Below are 23,838 nucleotides of genomic sequence, written 5' to 3' on the forward strand. Positions count from 1 at the left end.
ATATATATATATATATATATATATATATATAATTTTTTTTTTTTCAACAAGCTCACCCTCTTATACTTGTATGGTGGTATTGTGCTTTTGACGCGGTTTCTACTGTGTGGACAGTAGCGGGCTTATGTTTTTCTCCCAAGTGTTGGGAAATGCTCCCTTTGGGATGAATAACGAGATAGATTAATCATATCATGGTCTTCTAAATGCAAGAGCATATAAAAGGAAAAACTTTAATGGAACAAATTCCAATCTTATTTTTTTGAACTGGTATTTGTCTTCTGCATGTTTTCAGTGATTTTTTATTTTATGCTAATACAATAAAAATTTTAATTGAAGTCATTTTGGAGGCGAAACAAATTGCAATACAATTAAAAAGGTATTTGCATACCCATTGGATCCAACCTGCCAATTGAGATGACTTTGTCGAACAATCAATCGTAACCACCACAGCATTCTCCTCCTACTCCTCACGTGGAACTAGTTTGCAGTGCAACAAGAGAAGCGTAGATGCCGTTCTGGATCCCCATCAACGTATCGTGTCGCCCTCTCTCGGCCACGACGCCGTTCTTCACCACGGCGATCGTCTCAGCTCCTCTGATGGTCGACAACCGATGAGCGACTATCACGGCGGTCCTCCCGACCATGACGCGGTCCAACGCCTCCTGCACCACGCGCTCCGACTCGGCGTCCAGCGCGCTCGTCGCCTCATCCAGCAGCAGCACCCTCGGGTCCCTAAGGACCGCCCTGGCGATGGCGATCCGCTGCTTCTGCCCGCCCGACAGCTGCACCCCTCGCTCGCCCACGCTCGTATCGTACCCCTGCGGTAAGCCCGAGATGAACCTGTGCGCGCCGGCGGCCTCCGCTGCCGCCACTAGCTCCTCTTCCGACGCTGGTCCTTGCTTTCCGTACTCTATGTTGGTTCGTATAGTGCTGTTGAACAGCACCGGCTCCTGGCTCACCAAGCCCATCTGTTGCCTCACCCAGCTCACCTTCAGCTTCGCAATGTCCATCCTATCCAAAGAGATTGTGCCCGCTTCAGGATCGTAGAACCTCTCCAGGAGCGCAATGACCGTGGATTTCCCGCTGCCGCTCTCTCCGACGAGCGCCACAGTCTGCAGAATACCAAGAAGAAGAAGAACAACAATAAGAAGAAGGTGACCTCTCCAGTAAAGCTGATGGATTCTACCTTTCCGGCGGGCATACTCAAGCACAAGTCTCTAAAGATTTGCACGTGAGGACGGGATGGATATCTGAAGCTGACATGGTGGAACTTGATGTCTCCTCTCACGTTCTGCAACACCTCGCCCTCGTCGGTGCTCGAATCGATCTTCGACTGCCGGTCCAAAATGGCAAAGATAGAACGAGCACTATCCCGGGCGTTGTTGATATCGCTAGCAGCTGTGCTTGATTGCGAAACTCCAAGGGCTGCCAAGGTTAGCGCAAAGAACACCTGGCATTGGAAAGAAAGAATGAGAGAAGAAGAAGAAGAAGAAGAAGAAGAAGAAAAGGAATACACGATATGAAGAAAGAAAGATTCACCACTTACCCTGAACACCTGGGCGAAGTTTGCTTGGGCGTCGTGCACAAACCGAGCTCCTATGTAGAAGCAGAGAGCATACGTGCAGTACAGAGCAATGAACGAGAAACTGTAGCCCAAGCCGCTTATGATCCCTTGCCTCTCTCCATTTCTCATGGGAGCTTCGCATTTCCTAAGGTAAGCATCCATGACATTCTGCTCTCCACAGAACGAAGCCACGGTACGGATGCTGGCGACCGCATCGCTTGCCACTTGACTTGCTTCTTCGTACATTTTCTGCAACACACAGTTTGCTAAAGAATTCATGAAGAGAGAGAGAGAGAGAGAGAAGCGGGGTGCTGGACATCACCTTTGCATCTTCACTGAATCCACGAAGAAACTTTATCTGAGCATATTCCTGCAAACTTAACAAAGGTAGCAGGACGAGGACTATGAGCCCCAACTTCCAGTTTGCTAACAGTGCTATCGCAAGCCCTGCGATACATGTTGCGATGTTCTGGACTACAAGGGACAAGGAATCTCCGACAAGCTTTCGCACGGTCGAAGCATCTGCTGACAACCTCGCGCCGATTTGCCCGCTGCAAAGAGAAGCACATGAGTGAAATGTTTGTGGGTATTGGAATTGAGTGACGTACTACCGAGACTAAAAGCATGGCTAAGTCAAACCTGGTATTGGAAGGCTTGTCAAACCAGCCGATCTCTTGGTGCACCAGCCTTTCGAACGACAAGAAACGTACTCGTTCGATCAGCTTCCCACCAGCCACTCCAAAGAGGTAGTGCTGCGCCGGCAACACAAGGAAAGTGACCACTCCGAGAAGAACAAACATCACTGCCCAAAACTTGGAGTCCTTGCGGAGTTCATCTGGGGGTTCGTAGAAAGTCTTGAGCACGCTTGAAATAACAATCCCGAACACTGGGAAAATGACGCCATTTATGGCAGCTACTATGGATCCCAACACAAGCACAGGCGTCTCAGGCTTGTTCAGATAAGCCAGTCTTCTAACAGAAGCTTTTTTGTCCATCTCGTCCTCGTCGGCACCCTCTTCGTCGAGTCTGTCTCCTTCTGGGCGGGAATCCTGCGTGGAGTTTCTGCGGCTACGTCCGAGTGATGATGAACGTCTGCCGACGGATATCCTGGAGGACAAATTACTGCTCCCGGACCGTCTTATATAACTCAAATCCATGGCATCAGACTCTGGAATCATTGATTCTTCCTCTTGCTCATGGAACTCTTGCAGCCGTATTAACTGGGAGTAGGAGCCATAAGGATCCTTGATCAACTCAGCATGTGAACCTGCATGTGTCGATGTTGCAGTTATCCAGATCTGTGAAGCTACAGATTTCCGAGAGGTTTCTGTTTCCACGTACCTTGTTCTACGAGTTCTCCACGAGACACGACCGAGATCGTATCGGCATTCTTGATGGTGCTCAGGCGATGGGCGACGACGATAGTGGTTCTATTCGTCATGACCGTCTCCAAAGCCTCCTGCACTATCCGCTCCGACTCAGCGTCCAATGCGCTTGTTGCTTCATCAAGAAGTAAGATCTTAGGGTTCTTCAGAATGACTCTCGCGATCGCTATCCTCTGCTTCTGCCCACCCGAGAGTTGCGTGCCATGCTCGCCGACCATGGTGTCAAGCCCCTGCAGGAGACGGGAATGAACTAAGAAGATGAGCATTTGGTCACATGTTGGTGGGTAGGTGTTCTCCGGGTTACGTTTGGCATCTTGTCGATGAACTTTGCAGCATTAGCGAGCTTAGCTGCTCTCTGGATCTCTTCAGCTGTTGCACCTTCCTTTCCGTAGGCGATGTTCTCTCTAATAGTCGTGGTGAACAAGACAGGCTCTTGGCTGACGAGTCCAATCCGTTCCCTCACCCATTTCAGCCTCAGCTCCTTCAGATCAATGCCATCGATCAGTACTTGACCGGCCTGGGGATCGTAGAACCTCTCCACCAGGCTGATCACAGTTGACTTCCCGCTGCCGCTCTCTCCAACTAAAGCCATGGTGGTGCCACTTGGTACGAACAAGGAGAAGCTATTAAATATCAACTGGTCAGGCCTCGCTGGGTAGCTGAATCGTACATCTTTTAACTCAACGTCGCCCTTGATATCTTCCAGCACGATCCCACTCGTGTCGTAGACGTCGATCTCGGGCTTTCGATTGATCGTCTCGAACATTTTGTACGCTGCAGCTTGGCCTGCCGAGAACGCGGTCAGACATGGCGATGCCTGACCTAAAGACCTGGTGAAGCAAAATAAATCGAGAGAAGACAAGAGAAATGAGCCTAATTCATAGTTATTTTTCCTGCAAAAACAAACTGGTGCCGGGGATGTGACTTACATTGCACCAGTCGTGACAGTTACCATGCAATTGAAAACATCTGCTCCTATGTATCCTTTCTCGATGATGAGCTTGGCACCGTACCATACAGCCAGACCGTAGTTGCAGAAAATGAACATTAGAACGCAACCGATGCCCACCCCAGCAGCGATCCCTTCTTGGACAACAGCTCCATATGCTTTCTTGATGAGCTGCTTGTAATCGTCGATTGCTTGCTTCTCACCATTGAAAGCTGCAACCTGAGATTCATTCAAACAAGGATTATAAACAGCTTCACCTTAAATGCGGAATGCAGCAGAGAATCTTTACGTACTGTTCTGATGGATCCGACTGTGTGTTCGACAACAATGCCGGCTTCAGCATATGCCTTTTGGCCGCGGGTTGATGATCTGAATATTATCAATGACATGGCGGCACCGGCAATGACGGTGAGAGGTAAACTCGCTATCAGGACAAGTGACAGAAGCCAACCTTTGGTAAATGCAACGACAAAACTGCCGAAGAAGGTTGCAGCTAATTGCAGACATTTTCCGACCTGAAAAAGACAGATAAAGTGATTCTTAGGAAGATAATGATTACAGCAGATGTCAACATATAACTTGATCTTTAGAAAGGGACTTGCATATGTCAAGATAATGAATGCATCAATTCTTAAGATTCTGTGAGAAATAACCTACAACATGTTTCATATACAATTTGCCCATGCAGATTAAAAGATAGCTTTACAATCGAAATGCATTTTAAAAGGAGTTATAAGAAGATCTTAATTAAGTACGACTTTTTTTACATTGAGTCTCAATGAAGGTATAATATCCATATAGCTTGAGGCTAAATTGTTGAGATATTACCACCTTGTTATGGAGATTTTAGGGCTTCATATTAAGAAAAAATTCGATACGTACCTTCTCACCTATAGCATCTTGAATAAGTATTGTATCTCCGGACATTCTACCAATCACTTCACCAGCAGATGTTTCATTATCAAAGAATCCAATTTCCTGTCTTAGTATTGCTTTCAAGTACAAACCACGGATTCGTGTTGCCTGCCTTTCTCCGGTTATCATCCAGCAAGCCACCTCTGTCACCAAAAGTTCACTATATTTAGGCGAGACTTTTAGGTGTAGGGGGACAATTGTTTCATGATGTATTATGAAAAAATTTGGAATGAATATCGTGTATCAAAAGACATCAATCCTTCTAGTCCACACAAAATGATACATCAATTGTCCTGATTCAGTAAAAAAGGCTAATTATAGACCTAATCAAACAGCTGAGAAACTATCTCATTCTTTAGATACATTCAGCAACAAATTAGGCGTCAATCACGACCAATAGTTTCAGAAATTTATAATTGGAAGGTAAATGGTACAACATACTTGTTAGTTGATCCAGACATCTTCAAATCAATGTAGCAGATATTGTCAAGATTCGTGTGACCAAGCCAGTGGTCTTTTTTGGCATTATACAAGCAAGTGCTTTGTTGAAAATTAAGATTAATTATCTTATACATTGTATTGACAAAAAATATTATAAAATGATGTGTGAAAAATCCATGTGACTTTTTGTGACATGATAAGGAGGATATTATAAAAAGATCAATAATAGACTTGTAAAACTTTCATATGGTGTCTTCTAGAATGATAAGGAGGATGATCATAAAATCCACCTTATCAATTGGGAGACCGTTTCCAGCCCTAAAGATGTTGGTGACCTTGGTATCCAAGATATTTTTGTTATGAAAAAACAAAAAAAAATCTTTATGTTAAAAGAATTCTCCCTATTCTCAATAATAAAAACTGTTTTGGGCCCGCATTCTTATTCCCAAATATGATCAATTAAATCTCTGGTATTTTTCTTAAAAGAAATCTCTCTTGGACTCGAAAAAAAACTTTCTTTAACACTTTGGGACTTATGAGAGGCTTTTGTAAGCTAATTAGCAATGGAATAACACTAAAATTTGGGATAACCCTTGGTTTGATAATCTTTCTCTGGTTTGGTGGCCAACTTACATTAGTCTGAATGAAATAGCTAATGTTTCCTTTGTAGATGATCTTATTTCCTCTTCTTTTTTTTAAATTGCAACTTACTTAAAGATCATTTTCAGCCCTTGTTGGTTAGTTTAAACTTATTCAAATTTCATGTCACACCTGATAGTTGGATATGGCCTTATGCTCCTAAAGGCTCATTGTCCTCTAGCGGTGCTTACTTTTACATGTGAAACAATCTTCACCACATCGAGAAAAGTTAGTTAGGATGGAAGGTGATGTGGGGCTTGGGGTTTCTTGTAAAGTTAAATTATTTATATAAAAATTATTTAGGAATAGATTACCAACCTTTATTTTTCTTTAAATAGAATCATGCACTTTCAATTGAACATTTGTCTAAACTTTTCTCTGACTCTCCTCACATCTTCTGCGAATGTGCATTTATTTATAATTATTATGACTAGCCAACCAACCAGGTGCATGCAACTTCAAACTCTTCTCCCATTAGCCTCATGACTATTGGTTATTTGAGGGACAAGTGCAAAAAAAAAAAAGGGTAAAGGAGTCCTATTGGTATTTCTCTTTGGTTTCTATGTCTCAATTATAATGGTCACATATTTTGTAATGGTTGACCTTACTCTTTATTGTGCAAAATGACTGTCATGACAAATGATTATTGTTCAACTCTAATAGGTACTAATCAAGCACAATATAAGAATAGAACTTTTAACACTATTAACTTATGTCTTTTCTAACATATCCTTGAATATGATGGTGTTTTTTTTATCAGGATTGTTTGGATGCTGACAAAGAATACATCATCAAAGATAAAAATGGACACTTTATAACGTATACCTTCTCAAAGTATAAATATTAAAAAAATGGATAATTACATATTATTTTATGTAATTAGTTACTAATTAATTATCTTTAGCATCTTAATTTTTATATTTTTAAAAATTATATTGGAATCCTTTTATTTAGGAAAGTAAAATATTGAGATCCCTATACAAGGTTAAAAATTAAGAAAGAGATAAGGGTTTTGTTGGAGCAATAGAGCTAAATATTTTATTAATAAATATAAAAATCTAAATGTAATTTTTGAAAATATAAGGACCGAGATACTAAGGATAACTAATTGCAGTAATTAGCTCTTAATAAGAAGTATAGTATATTGTTATCTTAGAAGTTTCCAAAATAACTAAAGAGGAAAGCTTTAAATATAATAAGTTGAAGGTTCTCAATTGGTTAAATGGAACGAGTGGTGTCCCTCGGAGTCAAGATCAAGGGTATCTGATTTTTTATTTTTGGTACAACAACTTAGTGTATTAACTTTCCCTTTATCAATAGAAATATAAAAATTATGATACATAACCTTACCAATTTTGCTAGAGTAAATAGCTCACTTCAAGTTAGGGAAGTGACGCTTCTCACCATTTTACCTTTAATTAAACAAAAGATTCTTTAAAAAAATGTATGAAAATTTATATGGAATATGAGTACATGAACTTTAAACGAACACATCACATATGGAATTATTTCATATTTCTCATAATTACATAGGGGTTTATAATATTGAGTGTTTAGAAAAGTTATAATTACATAGAGAAAACTTAATTGTGCAAAGACTCAACTGATCATACTAACACCATCTCTAAATCATTTCTCTTTGTATTTTTTTATAATAGACTTTTCGAAGCACATATATTGTGTGTATGTATGTGTTTATTCAGGTACATTAAAACATATGCATGTATCGTTGTATGTTTTACATATACATACATGAATGCATGTATTGTTTGTGTGTGTATATATATATGCACACGTATGTGTATGTATAAGTGTCACGAGTATATGATATGTAAAAGAGTGTTGATAACGGGTCTTGGTTTAAGTTATCTGGACTAAGCTACTTGATGTTCAAATTAACAATGTTTTGTGCTTTATCATCGTTTTAAGTAACATTATGTATGTGAAGCTATGCATGCTGATGCAGTGATGCAAATGGCATGAAGGCATGAATTCGCTTACGTAAGAAGGAAGCAACTCCTGATCCAGCTGCCAAATAAACGAACTTTAGAACCACCTGACCAAAAATACTCCAAAATTAGAGTATAGTCTACAACAAAAGGACAGTAAACAGAAGTGACAACATAATAAATCAATGCCTTCAGATAGCTGTTACTGTGTTGGATTAAAAATAAAAAAAATTGAAATCTATTCTCCATATATTTGTCATAGAATCTCGAATACGTTCTCAAGACATGAGAAATGTTAAGAGTCATAAATATATATTCCTTATTTTTTAATAGTTTAAGATTTTAGGATTTATGATCATCCAATCTAATTCCTTATCATGGTATCAGATCATTTAAACTTGCGTCATACATCTACATTTGACATGTGGGAGGAGATGTTAAACCCTATAAAGATAGTTTGGATCCTTTCATAATAATATGGATTTATGAGATTTGTGATCATCTAATGAAGATATTTATTAAGACTAGCTAAAAGATAACTTAAATTTATCATCATTGTAGAAGTTCAATCTCTCCCAGTTCTAAATGAAAGCACACGCAAAACCATATGGATAAATCGTATTCTTTCCATGATAGTGTCCATGAAAGAACGATCAGACGCAAAAGAATAATGGGTTACTCGATTGCAACGTAGCTCGGAATACTATCAACGCAAAGATGGAGGCTATGGCGCACCTTGGAGACCTCACGGACGATGGATTCGCGGTCGGCGACCCCGAAGATGTTGATGACCTCGGCGAAGATGAAGGTCATGATCGGCATCGCCAATCCGCTGCCGATCGCGCCGATCGTCCCTGTCGTCATGAGGACGGTGTCCCACGCATCCGCGAAGGACAGCAGCTTGTAGAACGCGACCCTCTCGACCGGCTGCTTATTCCTCCCCCTCTCGCCGCCGCTCTCATCGGCCTCCGCCTCTCCTATGTTCGTGCTCTCGTCCCCCATGTCTCTCCTTCGAACAGAGAGAGGGAGTGGAATCTTTCCTTCTTCTTCGTTGGGGAGAGCAGCGAGGAACGAAGGAATAGTTCTCGTATGCTTCTGACTCCACTTCTCACAGGGGATCGAGTTTGTTACGATCGGTAACGGCAAGGGCAAAACGAAGAAGTGGGGAGAATATAAGGGACGGTGATCGGGCGGTACCTCCACATGAAATGAAACGTACCCGCGTCCTCGAAGCAATGTATGCCAATCTCCGGAACACCGACGCTTCCAGAAGTAAGAAGGCCCGGGGACCGATGGACGGCGACGATCGGTCTGGGTCGAACACGTGGTCTACATCAAGCGGGCTTCTACTTCATTCTCCTAGATTTCTCGCCTTTCCCGTCCCTGCGTCGGTCACCCAGGTGGGCCCCGTCTCTCTTGCCAAAGTGGAAACGGGTAGATGTACTGGGAAGGGACATGGGTGAGAGACGGACGATCCATCTCACCGGGGGGGCGCACCTGACGCATGAATTAGGTGGATAACGGAACGGCAAGGCTTGCATGATACGGCAACATTTCTCTTTCGAAGCGTTTCCTTGTCTTTTGTTCTCTCTCTTATATGTATAAAAGGAAGCAGCGTCGCAGATAGACATATAATGGTATCTTCATTTCTGAAAAATATGACATAAATTACTATCCTAAACATTAATTTAGAATGCATGACAATTGAGTTTGATTCAATACTATGATTCCGACCCATGTTTGCTATTGCAATATTTATGGGGTTTGAATCAGAAAGAATCGAACGATATTATCGGTATAGAACGTGTACCATCTCGACACAGAGTCTATACCTTTTTTATAATAGGACACATGGTATGCACTCAATATGTTTTTTTTTAAGAGGGTATGTATCGATATATTTATACTCGATAGATCAATATACCGAGTCAAATTTTAACTAGTACTGAGATTACTAGTCTTGATTCCTACCCCCTCATAAATATTTATACTAAATCTTCATAGAATTTAGATTAATACTTAATGATAGGAGATACACTATCAATTAATCATCCAACATATCACAGAGAAATAGGCGAAGATGAAACTTTCTTATTATCATTTATCGCTATTTTATTATTATTATTTATGATAAAAAAAGATAATTATAAATTTTTCACAAAGATAATCATAAGTTTTCTTCTTTTTATAACAAGGTATAAAAGCTCATCTTTAACACATAAAAAATGAACTTCCAAAAATTACTCGCACTTGTATTCAGACATATAGTGTTATTAACTTGAGTATTGAAGGGATCGGATCGAGAAACATCTCTCAACATTGAACTTTATACATATGACATATTAGGAGCTCATCGTTTTCACCTCGGAGATACTTTAGACAACCCTATGCATACGGGTCTGAATCACATCGAGCTATCCCAAGGCATCAACGATATTTTCCTTAATATTTTAGCACTAGAAGCATGGTCTAATATTGTAGGAATATCTGTCTACCAACTCTCCCAATAAATGCTTAAGCGAGGAGGCTCTCCTCCCGATCTATAGTACTTTCACTCAAGGGGGTAGTAACCACTCTTTCTATACGTAGATGCATTCACCTCGATGCGAATACTGACACGATACTGGTGCCCTTTCAATGACCCGGGGGTAACCCCAAATCACCTACTTGTCCCTATTAAAGCATTCATAAACCTCACACAACATGTGCAAATGCTAATGCAAATGATGCAAGCTATTGCTCTGCTCTTGCCCTAACTAACGCAATAAGCAATGTCACCACCTCAAATGCGGTCAGCAGCTCAATTGACACCGGCACCGACGCTTATTGGGGTTCCCTCACCAAACATAATACCAATATCTCAGGAGCGCACGAGGCCCATTGAACCGTCGATTGAGTAAGTATCTCCATTCCCTAACTGTGAAACCACTCTATTCTACTTGAATCCTAAACCTAATTAGTCGATTGGACAAATGATTTCTTGAGTATCCAACTATGATAAATGGACTAGCACTTGGAAGAAATGCTATAAGAATTCCAATAATCTAAGGGGGAAGGGTCGACCAACCTTACCTCAGGTCAGTCACCATTTACCAAGGACATCGAAGAGGAGTCGATTTCGACCAACTTCTGTCTCCTATCATTGGAGGTCTTTGACGGTAATATCGACCCGTAAATTACATCATTGCTTTCCATGCCCAAATGTTATTATATAGTACTTCGGACACCTTGATGTGTCATGCCTTCCAAACTATATTAAGAGGCTCGACAAGAGAATAGTATACTCGTCTCTATTAGTTCCTTGGTTCAACTCACTTGAGAATTCAAGCTTCACTTCATCAGAAATATACACTCGGAATTATCGGTAGAAATGCTTCTTGGACTTAGGTAAGGGAAGAAGGAGATGCTCTCAGACTTCGTCACGTGATTCACCAACAAGATATAAAGTGTGCATGATGTTCATCCATCAGTTGTAATACAAACCTTTGTTGCTTAATCCCTCTTGTCTTTTCTAATCATTAGTAGAGAGGCCATAAGCCACGATACCTAAGGCACTCCAACATGCCAATCATATGTTACTATTGATGTAATGATCTCATGTAAATACGATGAGACATGCAAAACGTTAAGACATGATCAACTATAATCATTGCCAATCCCAAGGTCACCACAACGAAGAAGAAGTGATTGACTCGAGTTGCCTCACTCAAGGCCTAAGTCAACACTCATAAATATGATCAGAACTGAAATCATTTTATAAATAAAAAAAGAAGGGACTCTTAAAAGACCCTCAACCGTTGAATATTTCGTTGGCAAAGAGATATAGATCCAAGTACTGTTGCTTTCCTTGAGATTACGGCTATGGCATGAAAGATTATTATGACTTGAAATAACATATTAAAGAACTCATTCGTCATAAACACCTCAGGCAGTTTCTCTACAGGCACTGAGAACATTCACCCCAACCTCGAGGCTGATGGAAAGATAGATTGATGTCATTATTGGTAGATCTATCTCGGGAGGAGATAGCTCATCGAGTCATAAAGCTTATACCTCAGCTACCTTTGAAAAACACCCACGAACAGGGGATGACTTGAAAATCATATTTAAAGAGGAAGAGATAGAGTACCTTAACCCAAACTACAATGATATCTTAGTCTTCATGAGGTTGATCAATGCTTGAGTGGAGAGGGTTATGAATGATACATGTAGCTCTTGTAATTTCCAATACTACGATCATCGAGATAATCAATAAAAGCATCATCGTCAACGACCTTAGGCACACATTCTGGATGAAGTAAAGCTTGAACTCTTTTGTTAGTTGAGCAAAAAAACTAATAAAGAGCGAGTTTAGATGAGTGTACTACTCTTTTGTCGGGCCTCTTAAGGAGGTTAGGAAAATATAACATATTAGGGCATCCAAAGTGCCATATAGTGGCATATGAGTCCGGAAGGCGATGATGTGCTCCAGTGGGTTAGTAGTGTCGTCAAAAGTTTCCAATGATGAAAGATGAAAGTTTATTGGGATCGACTCCTTGATATCTTCGAAACATGGTGATTGACCCGAGGTGGGGTCGACTTGCCCATCACCCTTGGATTGATGAAAGTCTCGACGTATCTCTTCTAAGCACTAGTCCATTTACTATAGCTAGATCCTAAGAGAGTTATCCGTTGAATCGACTGAGTGGGTCCCGGATTCGAGTAGAGTGGTGGTGGAGTGGTCTATTGAACTCTATGTTTAAGGAATGGGGCGCTTCCTTGGTCGATGGTTCGATGGGTCTTAGATGCCCCTAATATGCTAGCAATTCATCGGGTGGAGGACCCCAACGGATGTTGATGCTAGTAGTTGTCGAGTTGCCGAAAGTGGCTAAGGCGATAGCATTGCTTCTTGGGCTAGCCGAGGTAGAAGCGGGGCAACGATCTGCATTATCCGAGCCGGTTCTTACATTTGTCGAGTAAGATTCAAGAATAATAAGTAGATGGTTTCACACCAAAATGTTATGAAAAAATATCATTAATATCTTTATTAGTACGAATGGCCCTGATCCATACACATAAAGTCGTTCGAAGTTGAAAGCATCTTTTCCAAAGTTATTACCTACACAAAGATGGGAATCGAGAGAAGTTTCCCAAGCCGATCCCTCCGATGTTTAAGTCAGTATTGAAGTTCACTTATATGGCTTTAAGTTCTCTATAATCCTTACATAGAGTTAAGGGTGTGTTTTTATACCTGATCTTGAGGATATGGAATATCCCATAAAGACTTCGCAAGAGAGGCGATTTGTAATTAACTCGAACTATCCCTTCAACTTCCGAGAATATTCCATAAGAGAGTCAATTCATAACCATCCTATGCTACCTTCAGACTTTTAAGAATATTTTGTAAGGAAGATAGTTTAGTAACCAACTCGATAGACTTTTATCCACATGAGCCTTTTGTGATGCTAAAATGACAGACAATGACTAACTGATGTATATTTCATATCATTCTTATATTTTCATGAATTAAATTTTTTTTTCCTCTGAGTACTCATAGCATCAGTTAAAATGTTAATTCATGAAATTATTCGTCTCACGTTAAAATACATCATCGAAATTATTTTCGATCACCTAAAATGTTATTCGTCTCACGTTAAAATACTCAGAGGAAAAAATGTTATTCATGATTTAACATGTTATTCGTCTCACGTTAAAATACATCATTGAAATTATTTTCGTCAGTATTTTTCTTTTGACGTGCTACCTGGTTGATCCTGCCAGTAGTCATATGCTTGTCTCAAAGATTAAGCCATGCATGTGTAAGTATGAAGTATTTCAGACTGTGAAACTGCGAATGGCTCATTAAATCAGTTATAGTTTGTTTGATGGTATGTGGTACTCGGATAACCGTAGTAATTCTAGAGCTAATATGTGCATCAAACCCCGACTTCCGGAAGGGATGCATTTATTAGATAAAAGGCTGACGCGGGCTTTGCTCGATGCTCCGATGATTTATAATAACTCGATGGATCGCACAGCCCTCGTGCTGGCGATGCATCATTCAAATTTCTACCCTATCAACTTTCGATCGTAGGATAGGGGCCTACCATGGTGGTGATGGGTGACAGAGAATTAGGGTTCGATTCCGGAGAGGGAGCCTGAGAAACGGCTATCACATCCAAGGAAGGTAGCAGGGGCGCAAATTACCCAATCCTTACATTGGGAGGTAGTGACAATAAATAATAATACCGGGCTCTTCGAGTCTGGTAATTGGAATGAGTACAATCTAAGTCCCTTAACGAGGATTCATTGGAGGGCAAGTCTAGTGCCAGCAACCGTGGTAATTCCAACTCCAATAACGTATATTTAAGTTATTGCAGTTAAAAAAAGCTCGTAGTTGGACTTTGGGACGGGTCGATTGGTCCGTCTCGCGGTGTGCACCGGTCGTCCCATCCCTTCTGTCGGCTATGAGTGCCTGAAAATTAATTACATCAAATATATCAAATATTATATATATTTTTGGGACTCGGTTATAAAGGGACCCAAACCTGTTCCGGAAGCATCCCGATGTGGCCGCTGCGCGGATCGACTCTGTGACCGCTGCGCCGTGTCGTCTCGTTCCTCGGAGGCGAGCCATCGGACCGCCCACTGCTACGGCGCAGGTAGGGAATCCTCTGTGCGCAGGCGGCCCGGACGCCATGTCGGCTCCAGCCGTGGAAGGCTCGGCCGCGGCGGCCTTCCGCTCGGTGCTCACCCGGGTCCTTCAGGCAGCCGAGCGGTCCGGCAGGTCGCCGGAGCAGGTCAGAGTGGTGGCCGTCAGCAAGACGAAGCCCGCATCCCTCCTACGACAGGTCTACGACGCCGGCCACCGCTGCTTCGGCGAGAATTACGTCCAGGAGATCGTCGAGAAAGCCCCTCAGGTTCCGCCACTCTCTTCTCTTCTTAGTCGCCGCCGTGGATTTAGATCCTTGAATCTGTCTGATAAAGATCGGCTAGTATTGGCGAGCTTCGATCGAATGTTCGGAAGTCTCAAGACGTCAGTGTGGATAACGGATTGTGTGGGCATATGATCGAAACCCTAAGTGCGTGATGTTAATTTATTTCATCCTTCCAATATCTTGATTAAAGTTCTAATCATTGTATGCTTTCAAATATCTAACTCTGTCTATCGAGGTTATGTTTTGTGAAGGCCGAGAACAGTGCTCGAGTAGGATGGTAGACGGTCCGATATCATCCATTTGGAGATAGAATGTCAGAAAAGCATGATGACTGAAGAAAAGGTGGTCCATATTCGTACATCGATAGAAATATGGGAATTTTGATGGATTAGCAGTGAGTTTTAATTATTCTATGCATGGTTGGTTGAATACCTAAACCGTCTGGAACAAGGAAGAGAACTTAAATTTGTAGCTCATGGAATTCCATTGAGGTAGGGAAAGAGCAAGAGAAGTTAGTGGATGTGCAGAAAATTCTGTAGTGACATTGTTTGATCATAGAATGTCTGAAGATTTCCTATGAGCAAAACACCATTCTTTGCAGCCAAGGATCATGGAAGCTTGAAAATGCTAGAATTTGATGAATTATTACATCTGTCTGATTTGACCTTTGGTCGTCGGTCTTTATCTAACAAGTATTTGCCAGGTCAAGAGAAACTTGATCTGTGACGTCACAGTTGAAAGGGAAAGCATAAATAATGTAGTGGTCCCAGTATAATGGACGGAACAATGTCAAGAATTTGATGCAGCATTTTTCTAATCTCAAAATGTGATGTAACTTTGTTGTATAAGTTGCATCACTAGGATGGTGTGATTGAGGCCACAACTAACTTTACTCATAATGGTGAAGCCCAGCAGTTATCTATCGTACACTTTCACATGGTAACACAGAACCACATAAAGAGATAATACAAGCCATGATTAGTTGTTCATGATGATTATTCTAACTCTAGCTACAAAGTTGCATACCTAAGATGATTTAGTTATTGTAACACCATGTTCAATACAGCCCAGATGAGCACTCAGTTTGATTAATAGATTCTTTGATGCAGTTGCTTATATTCACATATGATGGTTCCTTGAGGAGAAACATTCTTATAACTTGTGTTGCACATTCTATAATTACTTATTATTTGTTGAAGACCAATTACCAATAATTACTTCTGTGCAGATTCTGCATTTCTAACAAATGATACGAGATAAGGATAACATTAGCTTTTCCATGTTAACTTAATGGCAGATTATTCAACAGTTGATATGCTCCCTGATTACTTATTGCACTTATTTATGTCGATTAGATATTTTTAAATGTATATTCCTAGTGTTTTAGAGTAGGCAAATTCACATGCTTACATAAAAGAAAGTCTCATTTTATTGTTGGTAAATATTAACTGTTAAGTCATTTTCAGACATGAAAATTACAATGGTTTCATGCCTTTTCAGCTTCCTGTGGACATTGAGTGGCATTTCATTGGAAACTTGCAAAGAAACAAAGTCAAATCCCTTCTTGGTATTTTTCTAGAAACCATTGTTAAGTCTTTGGTTGGTTCATTCCATTAAGTTGGACTTTAGCTTCCTTTTCATATTGACTACTGAATTTTTTTTCCAAATATAGGTGATGTACTACTGTCAAAAATTTTAATTTTATGATTCCACCATATTTTTGTCTTGCTTATTGTTTTTGTTTGTTTTGCATTAAACACTAGTTCAATAGTAAAATTCTTTGATTGAATTATTGTTGTAAAATGTCTCACGTTTTACCTTTTCATCTATGGTAAGGCGAGAAGAACCAAGTAGTACCTTCCAAAACATATAGATATAAAAACCCAATTTCTTTTAACAAAACAAACTATGAGAAAGAAACAAAGTAGTACTTAAGATTTTACTAAAGAAACAAAAGAGTTCAGGAGCTTCCTAAAGAGAACTTTCACCTGAATATACTAATCAATAAGGATTGGTATGTCACATATGATATACTACAACAATAAAGATGTAATGATTTAAATATCGGCTATATGGATCTTTTGCTGTCATTAAACTATGTAAAGGCATATTCTTAGTTAAACTAAGAGAATTTATCAAAATCAACACGGATTTGATATATCACATGCTAAACCTATACGGTGCAATATCGATGTGAGACCAATAAGATAACTTTTTTCAACATTCATTTTTCTTTTGAGGATTCTGAATGAATTTGGATCATCTATGATATATCTTATGATCATGCACATTATCTAAGACCATGATAATGTATGATGAGTATAGTATCTCAAGGAGAGATGGTATACGACAATTAGTTAACTAAGTACACATGTTTCAATTAAAAGTGATGCATCTTAACCTAATGATTCATAGACAATATATCAAATTTTTGAAGAAATGTGATCCCATCAAATAAACCTAAAACCACATCAATTGCCATCGGGGAGCATAAATTCTATTAGCACCAATATTTGGTTAAAAATTATGTCTGATATATTCTCAACGCTGACCTTATGTGATGATATTTTGTAAACCTTGCATCGTGAGAGCATCGGATTAGTTCCTATGATGTCTGATGCCTGGTGCATATGGATGAAGTAAGTAGCCCCACCCAAGCAATTAAATGGCTCTTGTACTGGCTGGCCAAAATAAGGCATAAATAATTGTCTCGTGCCTGACCTATATCCCCACCTATACCAATTATGCACCAACCTGATACGAACCCATATCATTTTGTACTGTTTTATCCCATCAAGAACGTGTTTTTGATAAGCATAGCAAAATGGTCTGTGTGATGATATCTTAGAATGTTATTTCTGTTCCTTGTGAATAGGCCATATGGAAGACCATTTTGCATGGAAGAATGTGGACTGGACTAATTTCTTGGATTCACATGTCATGCCAATTTGTGATTAAAGCTGATTGACATGCCAACATTTATGCAGTGAGCTCATTGTTGATTCATTTGATGGAAATCTGTGAAATTTCTATATGATTTATGCTAAATGATACTGTATTATGTTACTTTGTGTTTAGTCAAAATAAACATGTTTCTTCTTTTAAGCTAACTCTGTGCTTGATAAATCCTATACCTGTCTGTTGTCAATTGTGTTAATTCTTGATATAACCATTGTCCATAATGCAGCTGGTGTCCCAAATCTTCATATGATTGAGAGTGTAGATGATGTAAAGGTAATTTCAGTTTCATGATTCGTTCTTAAATGTGGCTGATGAGTGTGCTAACATTAGTCAAATTTAGCAAATTTTTCTTTTTTTATATAGCCAATTCAAGTTCTAAGATTGTTCGGTGATTACTTAGCCTTGTTTCTAGACAGAAAATTTAAAAATAATCAAGGATTACCGTATCTTTAAGCTGAGTGCCATGTGCCTTCTATGGGTTTAAGAATTGCCTAAAGGATCAGATTTGTTGTATTTATACTTACTGTTCTTGTATCATTTGATGATGCAATTTAAATGAGTCTTTTCACGATGCAAATATGTTTTGATTTCTTTATCTTTTAGTTTGCAAAGAATACAACAAGATGGCAATTATAAGCAAAGTCAACCGTTTTTTTGTAATGTATATAAACTAACAAATACTGATCATGCATAGATAATATACAAAGATGAGAGAATAATAGGTTTCAACATAGCACTTACCAATGACCACCCGCAATTGCTATGACTCTTAACTACCAACTACCTTTGTCATAGAGAACCAACATCCTACATCAGAAATCAACTTTTCATTGAATGAAGAAAATCACAACTAAAATCCAATTCTCAATTCTCAAGATCCCAAATTACATTTCTAGGCAGCAATATCAAGCCCGGGGAACACAAAGGACAAATGATAGATCTAGTTCACAATGTCTCATATCTAAGTTTGTAACTATAAATCTGATCACAAGCCCAGCATGTAGATCAAGCAATTTTGCTCAGTTAGGTTTCATATTGCCAGTATTGTTAACATACACTACTGTACTGAATGGTAACCTATTGTGGTGTCAGTATTCTCAATGTCATTTCCTCCTCTTCTCATCTTATTCCCTCTTTATTCCCCCTTTTTTTTCTCAGTTTGGTTTTATGTTGGGAATAACGTTTTAGGACTGTTATCATGCCGAGTTCTACCAAATGGTTTACCTATTGCCGTGCCGGTATCCTCTCCACCCTTTTCCTACTTTTTCCTCCCCTTCTGCTTTCGCTTTCTTCTCTAGCAATAGCTTCTTTCCTCTCTTTCTTCATTTTTCTCCAAATTACTTCTTTTTTCGTCAGATTTCTCAAACAGCATGAGCTTAGAGCTTTTCTCTCTTGCTGCAGGACAACTTTCCTGAGAGGAAGGTTGGTTTTCTCCAAACTAAGGCAAATCTGAATCTTGTTACCACATTTATTACTTCTTTTTGTTTAAGAATATTTTCTTTTTGTGTGCTTAGATTAAGGCTAAAATTTCTCGTTTCAATCATGTCTTGTTGTTCAATTAAGGCTAGATGCCTAGATCTATGTATATTTCTTGCAGAATTATTGACAGCATCTGAATCATTCTTGCAATCAGAAAGTTTGTTCATCACAATAAATGAACAATAATTTGATGAGGATGATAAAATTTCTTCTCCATCTGATTGCGGTCTCTGTGAAGTCTGGAATGATGCTAGGGAGTTGAACAGTAGCATGTTTACCAATAACAGTGGTTATTAATATTCAACCATGTTATGTTACAGACATGAACCCACCTCCCTTGGCAACAGTCATTCCTTTAGTAGTAGTAACCATGTTACTAATAGGATATCACTTGTATCATAAATAAGTAGTGTATTTGTAAGTTGGCTAATATATCTGTGATGTATGGTTCATAATGCATATATCATTTATCATGTATCATGTATGATGTGCTAACATTATGCATTGTTTCTAGTCTTTTACATGTGTTTTGATATATGATTCATGGTAGCTTATACAAATGTGTTGTGCCTTGTATTGGTGGGGGTTTTAGGGGAGAACTTATATTTAACTTACTGTATGACAATCAATAGTGATACCTGACTGAGATTTAAACCTATTTATCTTCAACTTTGAACCCTATAGCAAATATTTTGTCTCAATCATTCTTATGTTTCCCACAACCACCATATTATATCTCTGCCAACAGAACTATCAGCAATTTAGCAATAAAGTTAAAGCTCTATCATCTTTAGCTATATGTAATATTGTGTCTTTCCATCTGAACGGCAGATTGCTAATCATGTTGATCGTGTGGTTGCTAGCTTGGGAAGGAAGCCTCTGAAGGTGTTGGTGCAAGTGAATACTAGTGGAGAAGAATGTAAGCAGTAAATATGCTAACTTCGACGATAACACTGCAACCAGTACAAATTCTGTTAACTTTCTATGGTTATTTATATTATAAGTTACTTGGTTGACTATATTGACTTTTTTAACCCTTGTTTTCTTCATAATATACACTCTACTATCATCTTCAGACCTTTTTGACTCAAATAGGAGCTCTTAATCATTTGACAACAGACGATATCCAATTGCTATAGTGTTCCTTTGACATTCAATTTATTTATTAGCTGTGATGGGTCACCCAAATAACAATCTCCATCACAGGAGAATCTTCAATCTTAGCTTCAAGCAAGATTCTGTGTTTCTGGTTATCCATTATTTCTCACCAAAGGAAATAGTTATCTTGAACATAGTGAACAATAACTAAGGTTGATTTTTCCATCTTTTTTAGCATGTCAGAACATGTCAAGATGTTGGAAGCCTCATGGAAGTTTTTTGATGTAGATTTTTAAGGTTGTGTCTGACTGGGTGAAGGGCATCCAATTTGGTTGTTCAGACGACGTAGAGGATCATGTTGCAAAGGACCTCCAACTTGATTGTTCAAAACTTTTAGAAAATTCATGATATCAGGACCCTTGACAATTAAATGGGCAAATAAGATTGTTCTTTGCTTCTATTTCTGGCTTTTGTACTCAATGGTGGTTTAGTAATCTATTCACTGAAAGACCTTCCATTATTTGGCAGCAAAATTTGGTGTTGATCCATCAGGCTGTGTCAATCTCGTGAGGCACGTGAAACTTGGGTGCCCAAATCTCATTTTCTCTGGTCTAATGACTATTGGCATGTTGGACTATTCGTCTACTCCAGAAAACTTTAAGGTACTGTTCTCAATTTAGCTTGCTATTCCGGAATTTATCCACACTGTTCATCACCTGTTCATCTGACGCTTGGTTACATGTCTGAGATCAGACACTATCAAATTGCAGGGCTGAGGTGTGTAAGGAGCTCGAAATACCAGAGGAGCAGTGTGAGCTGTCCATGGGGATGTCTGCTGACTTCGAGCAAGCTGTAAGTAATTACAAGTTTGAAAGTATATCCTACAGATTTAGACTAGCAATTTGGACAGTGTTGGTTGTGCTAGAGAACCTAACTAATTCATTTTGATATGAAATTTCCTGTGGAACAAAACTGAGCCGCCTCATGTACATTACAAAAAGTCGGATCATATCTGAGTTTAGACCATTCTCATACTGCGTTATCTGAGCATGACATGTGTTTATGGATCTCTGCAGATTGAAATGGGCAGCACAAATGTTCGGATTGGGTCAACAATATTTGGAGTGCGAGAGTCCAAAAAGAAGGATGAATAAAAAGCCAATGAACATGGTCTTTTTTGCACTAGATCCGCTAAAATTTGCAGGCTTAAGCAGAATGCAAGCCTTGCTTTTGATCTTGCGCTCGCTCGGCAACCATGGTAATAAGTTATCAGTTCACTATGTATCTGTGGGGATCCTTTTCTGCCACAAATATGGAGTTTTTCAAAGAGTTTATGATAGTTTGCTCTATATATAAATATGGATCAGGGATTTAAATCAATTAAAAAAAAAAAAAAAAAAAACTTCTTCCTAATTGAAGCTTACAGGATTTAAACTCTTCATATCGTGACTCCTGGAATTATCATCTTGTAGCAGTTAGTGTCTGAGCAAAATGAATCATGTAGAAAGTGTGCATATTAAAAAGAGAGTTCTACTATGGATTAATTTTATATTATACACAATGAAAAGAGTTGGATGAAATATTGGGTTTGATTGTTAATTTTTGTTGTTGTTGTTTTATTGTTAATTTGATAGTTTAAGTAAGCATTTACATCATGTCAAGTTTATAGTAAAGAGTATACGATTAAATCAATACTTAAATGATCGAGTGCAATCCAATTGGTCAACTTTGTCAACCCTATAAATATATGCAATAAATAATGTTACGCTAACTACGTAAGTATGTCAAACGGCATAGGTTATAATTATGTTAGGGTAATTTGTTAGTAGGATTCCGCTGTATATGAGTTCTATTTAATTGAAACTAGATAAGAAAAATCTCATAAATACCTATTAAACATCTCACTCGGATATTCGTAATTTTTTATACCAAAATTTGCTCTTAATATATGAGTTCTATTTAATTAAAATTAGAAATAAAAAATCTCATAAATATCTATTAAACATCTCACTCGAATATTCCTAATTGTCGATACCAAAATTTGCTCATAATATATGAGTTCTATTTAATTAAAACTAGATATTAAAAATCTCATAAATACCTATTAAACATCACATCTCACTTGGATATTCCTAATTGTCGATACCAAAATTTGGTCATAATATATGAGTTCTATTTAATTGAAATTAGAAATAAAAAATCCCATAAATACCTATTAAACATCTCACTCAGATATTCCTAATTGTCGGTATCTCATAATATATGAGTTCCATTTAATTGAAACTAGAAATAGAAAATCCCATAAATATCTATTAAACATCTCACTCGGATATTCCTAATTTCCGATACCAAAATTTACTCATAATATATGAGTTCCATTTAATTGAAACTAGAAATGAAAAATCTCATAAATATCTATTAAACATCTCACTCGGATATTCCTAATTATCGGTACCAAAATTTGCTCATAATATATGAGTTCCATTTAATTGAAACTAGATATGAAAAATCCCATAAATACCTATTAAACATCTCACTCGGATATTCCTAATTGTCGATACCAAAATTTGATCATAATATATGAGTTCTATTTAATTAAAATTAGAAATAAAAAATCCCATAAATACCTATTAAACATCTCACTCACTCAAATATTCCTAATTGTCGGTATCTCATAATATATGAGTTCCGTTTAATTGAAACTAGAAATAGAAAATCCCATAAATATCTATTAAACATCTCACTCGGATATTCCTAATTTCCGATACCAAAATTTACTCATAATATATGAGTTCCATTTAATTGAAACTAGATATGAAAAATCCCATAAATACATGTTAAACATCTCACTCGGATATTCCTAATTGTCGGTATCAAAATTTGCTCATAATATATGCCTTAACTTTAAACTTGTTCCTAACGAGTAATTTACACCAAAAATAAAAAATAAATAAATACTGATTTGACCATAAAATAATAATTAGATCAAATCAATTTAATTATATTATAAGGATTTTTTAATTTTTAAGTTTTTACTTTTTCTTGTATAGCATTTTTTTTAATTCTCGCATAGTATTTTTTTTTTTAAAGATGATATTATCCCCACCTTCGCCTAATCCATCGTGGCTCCTTATCGCCATTTATCACCTTTGTCATGTAATGGTTGCCTCATCGCAAAGTCATTATTGTTGCTTTTGTTATGCCCTCAACCACCACCTTCATCCTCTCCCTCACTCTTACCTTATCCATCGTTATCGTCGTGCCGCCAAGGTCGCATCGCACTCATTGGCCTCTTTCCCCTTCACCAAGGTTAACGATCGCAATTGAGGCAAGGGCTTTAGCGACGTGAGCGCAATTGATAAGAGCTTAAGTAGAGCCTCACAGTGGCAATAACATAAAGGTAACGAGGCCTTCCAAGGGGACGAAATCATTGAGAATAACAATAAGGGCCTTACTATCATAGACTTAACTAGTTTTACATAAGCATGCTGCAGCATGACTTAGTATTTCCGAAATCTCTTATGATCATTTAAATAATTAT

At 38.5% G+C, this 23,838-nt stretch overlaps 2 protein-coding genes across 4 annotated transcripts; one reads left to right on the forward strand and one right to left on the reverse strand.

The window, feature by feature from the left end:
* Positions 1-462: 462 nt before the first annotated feature.
* Positions 463-8,972, reverse strand: LOC135631063 (ABC transporter B family member 9-like). Its single transcript, XM_065138452.1, has 12 exons — positions 8,578-8,972; positions 7,895-7,949; positions 4,781-4,956; positions 4,192-4,413; positions 3,879-4,117; positions 3,254-3,779; positions 2,906-3,179; positions 2,204-2,831; positions 1,887-2,115; positions 1,547-1,813; positions 1,187-1,450; positions 463-1,112 (listed from the first exon to the last, which is right to left on the reverse strand). Exons 1-12 carry the CDS (start codon positions 8,842-8,844, stop codon positions 468-470), a joined length of 3,792 nt encoding a protein of 1,263 aa, XP_064994524.1. The 5' UTR covers positions 8,845-8,972; the 3' UTR covers positions 463-467.
* A 5,392-nt stretch (positions 8,973-14,364) lies between these two features.
* On the forward strand, positions 14,365-21,715 carry LOC103976507 (uncharacterized). Of its 3 annotated transcripts, none has more exons than XM_009391732.3 (8): positions 14,365-14,741; positions 16,260-16,326; positions 17,947-17,993; positions 19,122-19,163; positions 20,031-20,118; positions 20,826-20,959; positions 21,051-21,149; positions 21,374-21,715. In XM_009391732.3, the coding sequence occupies exons 1-8, from the start codon at positions 14,520-14,522 to the stop codon at positions 21,449-21,451; spliced, it is 777 nt and encodes a 258-aa protein (XP_009390007.2). In that variant the 5' UTR covers positions 14,365-14,519; the 3' UTR covers positions 21,452-21,715. The 3 variants fall into 3 exon arrangements, with proteins under 3 accessions (XP_009390007.2, XP_064996404.1, XP_009390009.2); XM_065140332.1 differs by having other exon boundaries at positions 14,378-14,741; positions 19,122-19,142; positions 21,374-21,654; XM_009391734.3 differs by lacking the exon at positions 19,122-19,163 and having other exon boundaries at positions 14,378-14,741.
* The last annotated feature ends 2,123 nt before the right edge of the window (positions 21,716-23,838 follow it).

This window comes from Musa acuminata, chromosome BXJ3-2 (assembly GCF_036884655.1).
Source record: "Musa acuminata AAA Group cultivar baxijiao chromosome BXJ3-2, Cavendish_Baxijiao_AAA, whole genome shotgun sequence".
Taxonomy (NCBI): Eukaryota; Viridiplantae; Streptophyta; class Magnoliopsida; order Zingiberales; family Musaceae; genus Musa; species Musa acuminata.

Bases quoted from the DNA above. Each gene is read 5' to 3' on its own strand.
- LOC135631063 (XM_065138452.1), bottom strand. From the start codon at position 8,844: ATGGGGGACGAGAGCACGAACATAGGAGAGGCGGAGGCCGATGAGAGC. The intron at 7,950-8,577 runs GTGCGCCATAGC...ATTTTTGGTCAG, and splicing joins TCGTCCGTGAGGTCTCCAAG to GTGGTTCTAAAGTTCGTTTA. The intron at 4,414-4,780 runs GTACGTATCGAA...TGTCTTTTTCAG, and splicing joins AAGATGCTATAGGTGAGAAG to GTCGGAAAATGTCTGCAATT.
- LOC103976507 (XM_009391732.3), top strand. From the start codon at position 14,520: ATGTCGGCTCCAGCCGTGGAAGGCTCGGCCGCGGCGGCCTTCCGCTCG. The intron at 20,960-21,050 runs GTACTGTTCTCA...GTCTGAGATCAG, and splicing joins CTACTCCAGAAAACTTTAAG to ACACTATCAAATTGCAGGGC. The intron at 21,150-21,373 runs GTAAGTAATTAC...GGATCTCTGCAG, and splicing joins CTGCTGACTTCGAGCAAGCT to ATTGAAATGGGCAGCACAAA.